Source organism: Polistes canadensis, unplaced genomic scaffold (assembly GCF_001313835.1).
Source record: "Polistes canadensis isolate GaletaPanama2010 unplaced genomic scaffold, ASM131383v1 scaffold_47, whole genome shotgun sequence".
In the NCBI taxonomy this organism is placed as follows: Eukaryota; Metazoa; Arthropoda; class Insecta; order Hymenoptera; family Vespidae; genus Polistes; species Polistes canadensis.
This window is the reverse complement of record NW_014569594.1, coordinates 789,698-807,023: the sequence shown is the minus strand read 5'-3', so window position 1 is coordinate 807,023 and position 17,326 is coordinate 789,698. Positions and strand designations below refer to the sequence as shown.

The following is a 17,326-nucleotide window of genomic DNA, read 5'->3' as shown; positions in this document are numbered from 1 at the left end:
TTATATATATATATATATTAATGTACTTGTGTGGAATATTAAATAATTTCGATCTGATATTTTATTAGATAACAAAAAAATAAGAAATTCAAAGTCATCATTGAAGAGGAACGTTGAAACAATACAAAATTCTAAATATTAGTAGAATACGTTAGAATGTTCGAACAATATTTTAATTGATTGTTAATTAATCGAAAAAAATGTCTATTGTTATTTAAAAACACCAAATATATGGATGGGAGTACCGTCCTCTTCGAAATCTTCCGTTAGACTGATTCATTATTCTTAATGAAAGTTTTTTTATTAAATATTGTTTATATGACATTCCGAATGTTGCGCATGTGTATAAGGGAATAATACATCTAATAAAAAGAATTTAAGATTATAACGTGCTGATTTATCATTTTTTTTTTAAAAACGATATTACTTTAGTAAGGCGGGTGGGGGATGGTCAATAAAAAAGAAATGTTGTTCTTTTTCAAAAAAATGCTAAATCAGAACGTTATAATCTTAAATTCTCTTTACTAGGTGTATTATTCTCTTTACACACATGCGCAATGTTCGGAAAGTCATATATGTAAACAACTTTCAATAAAAGTATTTTCACAGAGGACAATGATTCATTTCAACGGTGGATTTCGAAGAGGACGGTACTCCCATCATATATTCGGTGTTTTTAAACAACATTAGATACTTCTGTCGATTATTTAATAATAAATTAAGGTAAATCGAACACTCTAATGTATTTTACTAATTATTTAGGATTCTTTCAACGTTCTTACTTAGTATTAATTTAGAGTAGAACATTTTTCATCTCTAATTAAATATTAAATCGAAATTGTGTTTAATATTTCAAGTGCATTAATAGATATTTTATTTTTAAACAAATGTAATTTGTATTATGTTTACTTTTATTGATATTACTTAAACTGATTCTCATATTAAAAAACATTTAAATAACAGTAAAAACAAAGGGTGATTAATCAATTTTTAGATGTGAAGAAACCAGGTACATTCCCTTTGTTATACCATTATGTACGATTTTAAAATATGGTCGTTTCCTATATATTAATTTTGCATTTTTTTTTTAATTCGTTAGCTATAAATTAAACTTTCAAAAGCTTTATGTATGAATCAATTAATTATTTTCCATATAATAATACTACTCTCACTTCTATCACATATGAAAGCCACGCATATTCGTTGTAACTTTTAATTTTTATTTCTGTTAATAAATAAATAAATAAATAAATAAAAAATATTCGAGATATATTAAGCATAAAACGTGTAAAGAGACTTGGATGAGTCGAATAAACTGCCTTAGCGGAACACAGTGGTTCGTGCATTGTTCATTGTTAACAAGATTTCTACGAGTCATTTATAATAACATCGCGTAGAATTGTAACCAGTTCACACAGATAAATGTGTGGTAAAATGATGTGAGACTATTAGTGGAAATCTTCTCAAACTCGTTACTCGATTACCACATATTCCAAGTCTTGAATTTCCTTTTGCTATCGTGTCTCGCGTGCCACGTTTTCACGTTTTCTCTTCTATTATCATTATAAACCAACATCGATCACATAGCGCGTTGAAAGAAAGATGTCTTTTTCCTTTGCGTTAAAATCGCTTTTAATCTCGTTTTAATCGTAATCACATCGAGATAACGATCGTAGAAACCTAGATTCCTATCTTTGCTTTCTCCTTTTACGTTTTCTTTTTCTTTTTCTTTTTCTCTTTTACAAATTCACTGATACAAAGCAACAGCAGCAGCAGCAGCAGTAACAGCAGCAACAGCAGCAGCTTTGGAGTAGACGATCAAAGAACTGAGATAAATTATTTGTCAAAGTTTTCTGATCAAAGTACTTTGATGATGGACGTGCGCTTTTTATTTTCTTTTTTTTTTTTTTTCCTAACGACGATTTTGTACTTTTCAAACAGGATCAAAAGGGTACAAAATGCAAGAAACGTTCGTCGACGTGTTGCCCTCGAGGAATAATAGGAGATGATGACGAAAGGAAAGATGGAAAAAGGGGTGAGAGAATTGCCGAAGGCAACTTCCACCAAGTCGCCTAGTTTTTTCTGACAAAAAATTCTTTTTTTTTTTTTTATTATTTCCTCTCGTATTTTTCCAACGATCTGGAACACCGACGAGCTGGCGAGTAACAAATTTTGATTCTATTTCCAAAATTTTCTCAATTATCTCTATCTAGCATTGATTAGATAATCAAACACATTGTTCGTTTGTTATAGATAATAAAGTACATATATAAATATTAAGTGTAGTAATGAATTTTGTGTCTTGATAATTAATATTAATTGTATCAAAATTGTCATTTTTTCTTGTTGTTAACGAATTTGCAATTTGCCTTGGAATGATCGATGATAATCATTAGAAATTATTCATACTATTTCGAATTATAACACAGATCTATTATTACTTTATTAATGAATATTCAATTTGTTAAAAAGGTAACACGAATTAATAACTACACCTATATCTAGCATTGATTAGATGATCAAACATTATTCGTTTGTTATAGAGAATAAAGTACATATATAAATATTAAGTGTAGTAATGAATTTTGTGTCTTGATAATTAATATTAATTGCATCAAAATTGTCATTTTTTCTTGTTGTYAACGAATTTGCAATTTGCCTTAGAATGATCGATGATAATCATTAGAAATTATTCATACTATTTCGAATTATAACACAGATCTATTATTACTTTATTAATGAATATTAAATTTGTCAAAAAGGTAACACGAATTAATTAAACTATACCTAATATATATATATATATATACAAATACAAATACATATACATATCAACATTTGCAAATACAAATAAAAGCTATGCTATAATCGTTCACAATAATCTTAACGTAATATTATTTATTTATTTAACGTTACTAAAACCATTATACAGAATACAACTTGGCAATAAAGCTTAATTTCAATAGAAATGCAAATTAAATCGAGTAACAACGGAAAATCGACGCGTTCGATAATCCGATCAGATAGCCGAACGAATGGACCACCTCCTCTCCTATCCGGGTGGAATGAGTACGTGGCATGATTTTGCATTATACAGAAGAGTGAGTCCGCGATGTTCGTAACGTCGTCGTTGGCGAGTTGCTAAAACGGGGACGAACAAAGTCGAATTAATAGAATGTTATGGAAAAAAAAAAGAGAAAAGAAAAAAAAAAAGAAAAAGAAGAAAAAAAAAATGCAGCAAGCCGCACGAAGTGTATTAGATAAACGGAACGGGTGAGAGAAAAAGAGAGAAAGAGTGGAGGAGGGAGGGAGGGTGGTAGAGGGTGGGAAGAGGGGGGGGGAAATGCATAAGCCTCAGTTTTAATGAGGATGTACGCGTATTATGATGGCGTAGGTCGTTCATTGCATTTCTAATCTCGTCTCGTGAGGGTATGTTAGCGGTGTTAATGGTAACGATATAGTGTCGATAAACTATACTAAACATCCGACACGATTCGACGACCGTGTGTGTCTATACAGTAGGCCAAGGATTCTCCTGATTATGCGAATGATATCGCATATCGTTGACTAGTTCATAAGCAATCCTACTATTCTTCTTTGATCGTTCTATTATCTATTAGAACGTTCATAGGTGAATAACGCATATTACGTATTTCCAACGACTATCGACCTATTTTATTTCAATTTTCTAACGTTAATCTTTGTATTATAATAAATCATAGATTTCCTCGACTGTGTGTGTGTGTGTAAATTGGAAATATAATAATTTATATTATTTTTTTAATTGTGTATAATGGAAAATTTTGAAATTTTTATAATATACATCGAGTAACTTTTTTATTTTAGGATTTTATACAACTTTTAAATTAATATGAATTTCTTTTTTATTCTGTTAGAGAGAAATATAATTTTAATTTAATGATCAACAATTGAGATTATTTTACACAAGAGTACTTTTTACTATATAAAATAAAGAAGATATTATAAATATATAATAATTATTTTTGTAAGTAATACTTGGTTGGCTTTCTTCTTTTGCATCTTATAATTTTTACGAGACTGTATATCGACTATAAATGACGAAAAGCAACGCAACCATTTTGTATATTACATAGGGTATATCCACGCAATTAGATTACTCTAATTAATTGCGTTGTTAACAGAGCGATTTTCTTTATTATCTTTCGGATGACTCAGTTCGATGAAGCTTTACAAAGTAATTACTTTTTCCATATCTTATATATTACTGTTAGTATAATATCATTCGTTAAATTAGCTGAAACGTTTCTTTTTTTTCCCTAGGAAAGGAATTTTTACACGATTATAGAAAAAAATATAATGTAATATTGCGAGAGACAAATATGAACTTTCAAATAATCACGATGGATAATTTTCGTTATTTTTTGTTATTCACAGGGGGACAAATTTGCACGTAAAACTTGCATATTTAAACAAGAAGAAGATCTACCTCGACTAAACTTGAAATGTCGTTAAGATTTCGAAATGGTGGGTGGGTGGGTGCTTTGGTGGTAGTGGTTGATGGTGACATTTTCCCAAACTTATAATACTTTTAAATATATGTTAATTTATAACGAGATAAAATATTGTAAGACAAGTGTTCTTCGGTGGGTTGAAAATGAGTGGTTGTTAGAGAGAGTAGGTGATTCATTAATGCGAGAGCCGTGATTAATAATTAAATGCGCAAGCTATGTGGGTGGAATCATTCGAGCATGGACTTCATTGAACAAATATTTGGACAATGTATATACTCATTTAAACGAAATTCTACTTACATCTAATGAAACATTCGTCCCTAACCCTCCTTCCTTCCATTTTACTTAAATTCAAACCGTATTCCGTTACGGTACGTTTACGTTCTTTCACAATCGTCGTTCAACATACGTTAAGTGGACAACAGTGCGGTCAGATGAGTCGGTTTACTTCCAAGTTAATTTTCCACTAAAGCAATTTTTACTGGATAATAATTTTTTTCCATGAAAATTACACGTATGGTATTTATTTCTCTCTCTCTTTGTTTAAATTTAAATACTATATTTCTAATTGATTCTCTTTACATATTTTTCTCATACGCTTTGATTATAATTAACGAAGAAAAAAATCCGTATTACTAAATAATAATTTATTATTTAATAATGCATGTTACGTTCGTAATAAATTAATGAGATATTCATAACCCATAGAACGATATTTCTATCATTGAGAGAAACAATGGAATTTGATTTAAAAGTAATTAAAACGATTGGCGTTACGTTAAATGAGAAGATACCACATATGGTTCGTTCATATTGATGACAACATGCTAACCGAGATGTTAAGTAGGTTTTATGTAACGACGTGTTTATTATTCGAGTATAATTCATTTCGTTTCTCATATCACACGGCTATGAGTTGGGTGTATTCTTCTTTATGCTAATTCGAATGAAATTTCGTTTTATTGTCGATGTATATGTCGAAGGAAAAAGAACAAAAATATTCGAAATGTGAATGTGTGTTTTAAATCTTAAATTGAAAACGAAAGAGATAAAGTTTCGCCATAGAAAATGAAGAAATGATGAAACCTAACAAGCCATCCGTTAAGAATAAGATTTATATTTCTTTTTTTTTTTTTTATCTTTTTTCCAAGACGTTCCTTTTTTATAATAATATATTATTTTGTAGGTCGAGAGAGTAGTTAGTGTCAAACGGAAGAAATAACTTTTAGTCTCTTATCTTTTGATACGATGTCAAATGTTATCGACATTTCGGTAAACTTACTCGGAATACTCTTATTGAGAAACTTACGATCCAACCCGTCTAAAAATCATATTTCATATTGAGTTAAACATTCTATTTCTGTTTAGTAATATTGTATCTTAAATGAGAAACTTATCGATTATCTTTCACTTATTTTGACTTTCAATCCTTTAGACATGGGTGGGTATACCAATTTTCGATGCATTATCTTGATCATCGAAATTGAAAGATCGGAAAATAATTACTTAAAAAGCACTTTGACCTCGTTTCCCTATCACCCTACCCTCATCCTCCTCTGCCCATCATATATTTTAATGTTTGTTTTATACCATACTTATCTTGGAAGAATTTAGGTATTCCAGAATTTGTTAAAAGGATCTATTGAAAAAAGGGACGCTTGAAAGTACTTCGTTAGATTTCTTTTTTTTTCTATGGAAGTTAAATAGAACGAACGGTAGCACAAACTGCCCCGAGCTTTCGATAAGCTCAAAAGCGATATTTACTCGGCAGGTTTCGTTTCAAAGAGAAGAAGAAGAAGAAGATGAAGATGAAGAAGAAGAGGAAGAAGAAGAATAAGAAGAGAAGACCTTTACGCACTGCCCTATATAACGTAGATATTTTTATCGGTGACTCGTTTACATGCACGCGTCGTCAGAAACACATTTGACTGTTGGACCAACGCGTTGTTTTTACAAAAAAAAAAAAAGAAAATACAAAACGAAAGGAAAAGAAAGAGGGAGAGAGAGAGAGAGAGAGAGAGAATGCGAAGGAAATAAATTTTGTTTCTAAATAAAAATTTGTGTATAAATATCTCTATACCAAATGAAATTAATAATTATAATTAAAACAGAAATGTGTGTGTTTTTATATAGAAAATTTATAAAAAAAAACGGTCCGTATATGATGTTATGACGTTTTCAAATTTTTGAATGTTTGCGAAAAAAAAAAACTAGCCTGCGAATTAAAGTGAATTTGGATAGCACACTGATCTATGTTATAAAATGAAATATTTGATATAAAATTTGTATTTAATATCCATTTATTACTCGTTCTTTCATTAATATTATATTAAACCAAGAAAACATGAGTCACATTTTCGCTCATGTCAGTGATTCATATTTGAGTTTAAAGTGTATTCCCGGTAAGAACAACAGAGATTCGTAGGTGCCTGAGACATAATTTACGAGAAAGAGAAAGAAAGAAAGAAAGAAAAAAACACATTGTGATTAAGAACGCGTAAACGTATATATAAAATTCTAACAAAAATAAAATATTCGAACGCGAAAAATTATTAAAAATCTGTTTCTATTATAACACATATGTACGGTTTTTCGATCAACGCGAGTTCGAAAAGATCTATCTATGGTTAACATTGAATATTATTTCAAAAGCAGACTACGTAAGTTAGTTTACGTAGGCAGCCATATAAGTTCGATCATCAATGATGACGATTTCCAGACGTTGGTGTAAAATTTTGTGCTTGTCATGAAAATGAGTTTCTGGTATGGTCTGGAATCGGTGTAAATCGTTGGCACAGTCAGAAGACGCGTGTAGAATCCTTTCCTTTCATGTAAAAACATACGCACGTATGCATGCATGCATGTATGTATACAATTGCATACACACATAACACATAAATAAGACAAGATAGACATTCATCTAGAATGCGTCATTAATCTTTTCCAGATCGATACGATTGTGCTATGTATGTGTGTGTGTGTGTGTGTGTGTGTGTAGTTAGACTATAAATCGATGTTAGGAATGGCAGATTTACGTGTAAACCTTGTACAATATTATTTCGAGAAATGAAAAATAAAAAGGATAATATCGCGTTTCTGTTAAACATAACTCGTAAATATCGATGAGGATAAGTTTGGACAAAGTTTGGACGACGTTTGGATGATAATTATCATGGATGGGTGGGTGGATGAGATGTCTTTATTATAAACAGTGGCTCGCAGATCGTTTATCGCAAAGAACCCATAGAACGATTAGTAAACCGATACGCTTTCCGTTTGTTCGACATAAGCACGTTTTCTGTTCAGACATTCTGAGTTAACGCGAAACTGTCTCTGTATAAATGTGTAGACCAAATATATATATATATTTTTATACGTATATGCGTGTATATATGACATATGTGTGTACACATATACAAAAGTATGCATACGTAGACAGTATGTAGACGAGTTTTGAAGGAGACGCCGGTTCAGCAAGTTTCTTCTCGAAGATAGAAAGAGTCAAACGCGTGTGTGTATGTGAACGTATTGGTAAGAGAAGGATGAAGGATAGGGAATGAAGAAAGAGAGAAATGAAAGAGGTATAAAAGAACAGGAGAACTCCCATACTGAAACGATCCGCAAGGTCGACAGTGGAATCGTTTCTCTTCTCATCGCTCTGTCTTCTTCTTCTTCTTCTTTCTCATTTCTTTTTCTTATTATTTTTCTTATTCTTATTTCTCTACTTCATTTCTTCTTTCTTTATCTTCTTCTTCTTCTTCTTCAATTTCAACTTCGTACGTCTTTTCCGGTTGCGAATGAACGCCGAAAGTTTTTCATTTTTGTGTTTTTTTTTTTTTTTTTCAGGTATATGGAATATTAATATCAGAAAATGTATTATATATTTTCCCCGTTAACAATTCTAATAAAATATATATACATATATTTTTCTTCTCTCTCTCTTTCTTTTTCTGTTTCTTTCCAGTTATATTTTCATTCTATAATAATTTTTCGAAGGACAAACAAGATATTACTCGGATGTTCTTGACTTCGTTGAATCTTAATGAGGTTGATATATAAAAAAGAAAAAAAAAATAATTAGAAAACTTTATAACAACGTTCGGGAGAGAAATAGACGTAAAAACTTTAGTTGGTAGAAAGAAAATGATGTAGAAACGAAGAGAGAGAGAGAGAGAGAGAGAGAGAGAGAGAGAGAGAAAAAAAGAAAGAAAAGAACACCGGTAGTCGTAAAAAGAGATGAGAATTTTTGATCGATCCAGAGAGAAATAATATTTAATTTAAATATTAAAAAACTAATATACTTCGTGTTTACTCGTGTTAATAATTATTTTTATTTGAAGGAAGTATGCACATACCATTTTACCTTTACCGAGTATGAATGCAATTTACTTGATTGCGTTGCCGTAGCGAATTCATATATTTCGTTCGTTGTTGTTTGGTTGCTTGGTTGTTTGTGTTGTAGTTTTTTCTCAAAGCGACTTTTACGACAAATCGTATCGCGTAGTAGTTTAGTTTACCGATAAGGATTAATTGCAGCGGTATGTACATCGAGTGCAGTTTACTTTATCCATCGGTAAGTCATTGCGAGTGAAAATCGGTTAAATCGTAGGCTAGACACAGGTCGACTGAAATCAATAAAGTTGTAGTGTTACATGACTCTGTTGTAACTGTGTTCGTACATATGTACTAAATCCAGTAAAAGGAAAAAACAAAAAGAAATATATTATATTTTTTTTTATGCACATCTCATGTTTTCCATGTTTAATTTAATCCAAGGATTAAATCTATCTAAATTTCATTTAAATTGATTATTATTTTTGTGACTATGTATTACGATGACATTATTCATTGCGTTACGATAATATAATTTATAAAGATCGATTAGATTTATTCTCGAAAATTATCCTAATTACGAATAAATATTAAAGAAAATTTTCTTCGACGAGTTTTTCTATCTGCAAGGTGTATTACGACGATTACATTCATTCATTCATTCATACGATATTATTGATACTTTTAATAGCCATTTAAATACCGCATGATAATTACTTGTCAATTGTGCAAAATTTTCATTGTTTATGTATTAATTGTCTAATTAACGAGAAAAGTTAATAGAAAGGAAAAAAATAATTGAAGAATAAATTAATACTGCTCCTGATAGGAATGATGATATTAAATTTATCGAACTCGCGTCTTCATCGCGATTTGTTGTAAAGGTTCTCGATATTGAAAAGCCTTCGACCTTTTCATTTTTTTCTTGTTTTTTTTTCTTTTTTTCTTTTTTATGCGATAGCAGACAATGTTTCAGGGTCGCGAATAGGAATCTAGTGGGAAAGGTCGAAGATTAAAAAGCGTTCGTGTCCCGTTGGGAGCTTTGTTCGAAAAAAGTCATTTCGGCTAGGACTTATTATAGAACTCTTTCTCTCTCTCTCTCTCTCTCTCTCTCTCTCTGTCCTATCCCTTCGTCTGCATTTTTTTGTCGAGACAGAGTATCTATCCACGAACGTACGTAGTTACTTTCGAACAATATGATCCATCGTGGATTAGTGTCTATCAACAGAGAATGCATTCGTACAATTGGAATTGTTTGAATCGATCGTCGAGAAATTTTCAGCGACTGAGTAGGTGTCGGAGACTTAAATGCACGGAAATACGGATTCTTTTCAAAATGGAGACAATTTTTTGTGTTGGGATATTTTGTCTATTTATTTCTCACATTTAAATATTATATATAGTGTTCATATATAACGGATCAAAAGGTAACGAAGTTTAGATGTGTAATGTTTTGAATATTAGAAAAATGTATGTCTGCTTAAATAAAAAAGATGTTGAACTTTAGAGATTAAGTAGCTGAAGAAGTCCCAATAATCCAATTAATCAAAACGAAGTTCTAGTTCTTTTGAATGTCCAAATTCCCTACGATACTTATTTATTAATAATTATATATATATATATATTTTCATTTACTATATTTATAATAAACGATTTGTAAAATATATATAATAAATTCTTCAAATATTTTATTTTTTATTATTTATAGATATTTTTTACCTTATTCTTATTTATTTGAAAATACACAATAACGAGATATTAAATAATAAGAGATACACCACGTGTATATCTTTTGATACGATAAGAGATTGTTTTTAACTCGACCTTATATTCTTTAGTTTGAAATTAGTATGATTAAAAATTTACGATACACGTCATCATTCCTCCAATCGATAAAAATTACCTTGTCGTTAAATAAAGTGTAAGGTAGCGTTATACCTATCTCGAACCAACGAAATTAGATCGTAAGTTAGACTTTGCTTTGTTAAATCTTTTGTGTTTAATCCACGTACAATCAGAAACATCTGGAATGATTTTGTAGATCATATAATTCAATGAGACGGCATACACAGATTACGCGTGATGCATTTAATGATACAACATATCGACTCGATTAAAATCTCTGCATATAATATGTTGAAGAAGTGTCGAGGATAAATAATGCGAATCGTTACTGAGAATGTACATTGCACGTAATACGATAATGTCTCGTAGCGAGTTCACGAGTTGATGAGTTTTAACGATTACGTAAATGATATGTTGTAATGTAATTCGTTTGCGAATTAAAAAATAATACACGAGTGAATAAAAGTGTGTTGGGTAATAAATTCAATGAATTTCATTCAATTTTCTCTCCAAATTAGAAATTATCAAATCATTCAAAAAGAATTCTTTCCTATATTTCACTGACAAATATAATAAATATAATAAATAATTAGATCGTCTTTTGTAAAAAGAAGTTCGAGTCAATTTCTCTGTCATTTTACTGTTGTATTTTTTTTTTTTTAGAATCAACAGTAGAAACGAGTAATCACCAAATTCATTTTATTAATCGTGCCCAGGTTTACTTAACTATAATGTATATATATATAAATATATATTTTACAAATATAAATATTTATAAAAATCTATACTTACGTATTGTCGTAATCGAACGTGTTTACATGAGTCTCGGGCTTGCATAAAGGATGCATGCTTCCTCGAATGACAAATGTTAGTTTGACGGTGTGAAATAATCGAGACGGGTGTTAAATCGAAACGAGACATCCTTTCTCTTCGCATCGAGAGTCTCTAGATTGGTAGAATTGTCTCTTCTTTCATGGTTGGTCGGTTGTATGTACCAACGGGTACCAGAGTACGCGTACGACCTCGACTTGCCGCTTCCAAGGTAGTTAGGTATGTGGCTCGCGTGACGTTACTTATCCAAGGTCGGATGATGAACCGAGAAGTCGATGTGGTTCTTCTTTACCAGTGTTTTCAACCTACAACAATTTACAATCATTCGAAATTCCTTTATATTTTTGTCCTATTTTTATATAGAAAACGAGTTTGAACGTTCAAAGGAATATAATGTACATTGTTGCGATAGGTCGAGTACGATAAAAAATTTTCGAATAAGAAGAAGAAGTACAGTGAAGCTTTTTGTGTTGCACATGTCTATGAACCCCTTTAACATTTTTCATAATTTTCTTAATTCTCAATTTATTTAAAATCAAAGTATATTCGTCCTGGTAGGGGGTGGGGGGAAAGGAAGAATTGCAATATTTTGCTTTACGATTGGTATAATAGTTGTTGGGAAAAAAGTATTTATCATGAAAAGTTTCTATTTAAATTTATTATCGTCAAAATTAAAAGGATAATCGAAAAAAAGTATCTCTTCACGAGAAGTATACTCCTCGATCACAGTTTTTAACAGGTTAAATTTTATTTATTTATTTCGATAATCTTGAATCGTGTTTCGAGTGTATTTCTTAGCTTATTTCTTCATATATTATTTCAATATGGTATGTGTAATACAATGATATACCGTTCTCAATGTAAAAGAGAATACGAGTGTAATGTTATCGCGATGTTCTCGTAGTTTACTTGATAACCTACCTCGCATGCAGTTACAGGTGCGATTGATTTACGAATACGCTTGGCTTCCTTGATGCATTTTCAATTCATTTAACTTTCATAACTCTTTTTTTTCACTTTCTCGTCATTTCGTTTATTTTTGTTACAAGGATCGATTTATCGGATCTTTGAATTTCAACGAAAATAATATAACTATCTTATTTCATTAATTAATTGTTTATTGTTGTATATTTCAGATCTGGAACTACCTTGAACGGATTTAAAAAGGAAAGAAACTCGCGAGCAAATAGTAAAATTTTCTTTAAAACGAAAGATGTTTCAATCAATTTTCAAGACGAGTCAAACAAGTTTTTCTCGTGTTTCCTGTTAACAACGTCAGTCAAGTTAAGTTTGATATCAATCAAGATATAGACGGAAACGTAAATTGAAGTAAGAATGAACGAGTAACGGAAAATTTGACGAATGGCAGAGTTGAGCCGTATTATAGTTAAGAAGGAGGACTAAGCTTCTCGAACATTGTCCTCGATCAGCGGTGGCGATGTACGAAAAGAGCTCCTTCATTGAAAGAGTTGCTAGAGAAAGGCACTATAAATAGTCTTACGTGGGCTATTATGACGGAATACTTGGATCCACATTTCATCCGGGCTCTTTGCCGCGATCCAGAAAGACGAAATCTTCAGGTAATATTTTATTATCATTAATATAATACATTTTTAATAACATCACACACTTAACACCAATCAAAAGTTTCTTTTTTTTTCTCTAACTGTATAATTAACATTATCTCGTAACATTTATAATCTCTGAATAATTAGAAACAGTTAGTAATAAGTTTTAAGGACACTTCTCATAATATTTAACATTAGCAAGCATGAATAATGTTTGCTGAGTTTCTCTCTCATTCCTGTGTAAGTTAGATCGATCCAACATAAGTCAAATTTCCTCGTAACGGAAACTAGATTATATATTTGTACACGTGTATAATATTTGTATATACGTTTATATGCACAATGGTATTTAGGAAAGGTGAAAACTAGAATAGGAAATAGTCGATTTTTCTTCCAATGTGTTCCATCTGTCAATTGAGAGAGGACAACTTGATAGCTTTAATCCAAGTCTAGTCGAGAGGATAGATCTTTCCCCTTACTCTAGTAAGGCATGATGATTAAAGGCTCTCTCAACTAGAACGAGGAAATCGTCCATTTGTAGTAGTGATTCCTATGTAGAATTTCTATTTACATATATAATACTAATACTAATACGAGAAAGTCAAGAAGAAATAGATAAACGTACGTTACAAATGTACGACAATTCTCATGTGAGAATTCTCATATATACGATTTGTCTTATAATAATTAATTATTGTACTCTTTTTTTTGATCATTCTTCTGCGAAAATCTCTTTCTCGTGGATCGTTAAATTTGTATCGAACATTAAAATCCGTTTGATGTCTAGTTAAACGAAATCCTAAACGATTTTGATTCTTTCGTCGATATATTTTTATTTCTTTTTATTTTTCTTTTCTTTTTTTCTTCAAACGGAGATACGAAACGACTTTAACGATGTTGGTACTTAAAGGTAGTATAGTTCGTTCAAACGACTCACCCACGCGAGTACCAATGAACGATCGAGAAGAATGCTCTGCTTGAGTGATCCTATTTCACGAAGTCAAATAACAACATTCTATTCGACGTTTATTTTCATCTTCAAACGAGGTATATTCTACCAACTCTTCCCCCCCCCCCCCGCCCTTTCCCAACTCAACCCATCAGAAATATAAAACGTGTAAATGATAATGGGCTTTGATAAGGAACCTTGTAGAACGTTACTATGTGTTATTTCTATCCTGCTGTGCTTGCAAAACCTTCATCGCGAAAATCAATGATCGCTCGGAACGTAACCTTTTTTTTATTATTACTATTTTGTTACTTGTACAAATTTTTTTTGCGGTGTAAATTTTCAATGATACCCAACTTTTAATTGTTCCTTGTTTTTTTCTCTTGAAGTAAGTACAATTAAAGATTCATTATTTAAAGTAATCATTGATTCATTTCGTACGATACCCCTACTTCAAATAATCGTGCGAAGTAAACCAAAAAATTATTATTAAAAAATATGAATAAAAAACAACGTACACGTTTATACTGTTAACTTGGAAAAAGATTGAAGTACGGTGAACATAATGACCGTTTCTATTATATTTCATGTTTACGAAGCGTTACGTTATCGCATATTCGTTTTAACCATCTCGTATAATTATCTCTTGAATTAACATCCTAACGAGAAAGATTATATACAAAATTATTTCGAACACATTTTCACATAGAATCGTAAACGACGATTTATTTTCGTGACAAATATCGAAAGGATCGAGGACCTCGTTGAACATTTTTTACGAAAGGTGTTCGTCTTCTCGTCGTCGTTCATGCGATCCGTACTCGAAGGTCGTCCGGTGTTCGCTCCAGTTTTCGTATAAAAAAAAAAAAGAACAAATAGCGTAAAAGAAGGGTGAGGGGGGGGGGTAGAGAGAAAGAGAAAGAGTAGAAACGACCCCTTTTTTTCTTCGTTCGAATGAGGGGAATGCAGCAAGCAACTTGCGAAGGATTCGCAGACGGTACGGCGCCTCTTTCGAGAAAAAGTGTGAGAGTTGTTGAAACGGTGGGGTGTTGGTGAGGGGGAAAAAACGGTGGGGTGTGGGGGGAAGGGAAAGGAAACTTACGCATATGTACGCTCGCATATTTATGATCCCATTTTCTTGTCTTTCACGCTGGAACACCCTCGATCATTCCAAATTTTCATTTTGCAATATCCTCTTGCGTTAAGGTGTGTCTCCTGAAAACTTGTTCTTCTATTTAAAGTGGAAAAGTTTGATTAGTTTCATTCATACACGTTGTGTATGTGTGTGTTTATCGATGCATCGTTCGATGCATCATCGCAAATCTCGTATATTTTCCTTTCCTTTCTTTTCTTATCTTTTTCCATTCATGTAAACCTATCGTTGATTTAAGAAATTATGCATGTTTTTTTCTTTTGTGCAGTTTTCTTTTATCGTTCGTAAGATTATTTTTTACATTGTTCTTACGAAGATTTAATCAAGCTAACAGAGCATGACGTGTCGGCTAACTCATTCTCGAAGTGCATCGAAATGGCTTGCTAATTGTTAGTTTGATTAAGAACGATGAGAATAATTAACAAGTTATCATAAATGAACCCAGTTCGAACAATCGAGAACTGGAATGAATTTTTCTATTGTTAACTTTTGAACAATGATAATACGTGATATTTATGATAGATCAATAATACTTTTTACAATTTATACTTAAGGTGGATGAACCGGATCATTTTTTTCATTCGTTTTAATTAAAAATTGATACATGTAAATTTTTATTAAAGCAGTTACATATTTTTTTCTATTCGAACTATTATACTTTTTTTCACGATTACACATGATTAATGATCGATCAATTAAACAGATAGGATTAGAGATATCGGACAATTTATTAATCATATTTATTCATTTATTTTAAAACTTTATAGTGTTAAGATTGTTATTGCACTGAATGTATCTAATTTCGTACGATCTCAAAGCTAAATATTTCATGGTATAAACTTAGGAATCCACGATTAATCTCAGCGGGAGAGGTATTCCTTAAGTTCAGCAAAGATTTAACAATGTTCTCCTCAGATTCTCCTAATCGATGTTCTTGCTTGCTCAGAAGCTGACATTAGTGAAACATGTAAATTGTACTAATGCATGGAACTGAATTAGTAAGGTATTAATAAACTGGAGATATATAACGTAGAAATAGTTCGTGAGAAAGCAATTGATCGTAAAATTTAACGCGAATTGTTCATGAATCATTTGTGAGAAATTATTTGAATATTTTTTGAAAGAAAACAGAAATTTGATAATTGAGTAATAATAAAATAACACAATCTGCGTTTGTTTTATGTAAGACATTTTCTTGCATCTGTTTAACGTTGTGGTTTCTTTTGCTTTAGGACTTACAGATCATATATTATGGACTACTGGGACTTGAAGCATTACGTCCATGCAGAGACTCTATTCTGCGCGGTTTATGTAAAATTGTACGGTACGAAAGACATAATGCGAACCATGTCTTGTATTAGTAAGTATTTTATTAATTATAAAATACTTTTTTTATTATTTATTTTTTCTTTTTTTTCATAATTCAAGCTTTTTAAGTTCTTTTAATATTTCTGTTATTTAAATTTTAACGTGAATGAAATTCTATGGAAGATGAAATATTAATTAAATTTATTCAATAAAAAATAATTATGAATTATATAATTTTATGTATCAATGATCTTCTATTGGGTTGGTAGCTAAGTGAATGCGATTATTTGAATAATAATCTATCGACAGAATCCGCACTCACTTAGTTGCCAATCCAATAGAAATATTTCATGATCTGTACAAGATAAAGTAGAAACACGGTGAAGTTGAATTCTACTTTATCGACGGTTATATTAGTCGGTAATATTCTACCTTATCGCTTGGATATATTGAAAGGTAATATTGTTGTCGGTAAATTTACTCGTATAATAAGACAAAGTAGAAAGTTCAATTGTTAAGATACAGATGTTGTTGTCTTACAATTCATTGAGTAAAATTATTTAAAATTTCAAGAGAGAAATTAACTATTTTTAAACGTGTGCATAAGAAGAATTTTTGTACGGTTTCAAATAATAAATTCATTGGTAATTTAAATGCTATTAATAAATTATAAAATGCATGTAATGTAACTATATAAAAGTACGCGAAGGACATTGTAATTATCAGCACGAGCTTATTAGCGCAGATAATCAATATTACAGTAGCATTCATGCTCTTTCCGGCCTAACGGAGGTGAAACTTCCGGTATGCGAATCAGAGCGAAAGAGGAAGGTTATGCAATTTGTAT

General features: G+C 31.0%; 1 protein-coding gene and 1 long non-coding RNA gene across 7 annotated transcripts in view; one reads left to right on the top strand and one right to left on the bottom strand.

Annotated features, from left to right (window-relative positions):
* Window positions 1-17,326, top strand: part of LOC106785252 (rap guanine nucleotide exchange factor 6-like) — a 131,512-nt gene that overhangs the window by 16,324 nt on the left and 97,862 nt on the right. For all 6 annotated transcript variants that reach the window (XM_014745538.1, XM_014745548.1, XM_014745539.1 and 3 more), the window contains exons 2-3: window positions 12,638-13,081; window positions 16,404-16,531. In XM_014745538.1, coding sequence (XP_014601024.1) covers window positions 13,013-13,081; window positions 16,404-16,531 — 197 coding nt within the window. In that variant the 5' untranslated portion in view covers window positions 12,638-13,012. The remainder of the gene's footprint in view (window positions 1-12,637; window positions 13,082-16,403; window positions 16,532-17,326) is intronic.
* LOC106785253 lies at window positions 2,936-11,796 on the bottom strand. The gene is made up of 4 exons (XR_001381507.1): window positions 11,463-11,796; window positions 8,849-9,118; window positions 4,794-4,959; window positions 2,936-3,141 (listed from the first exon to the last, which is right to left on the bottom strand). It is a non-coding gene; the product is annotated as an uncharacterized LOC106785253 (long non-coding RNA).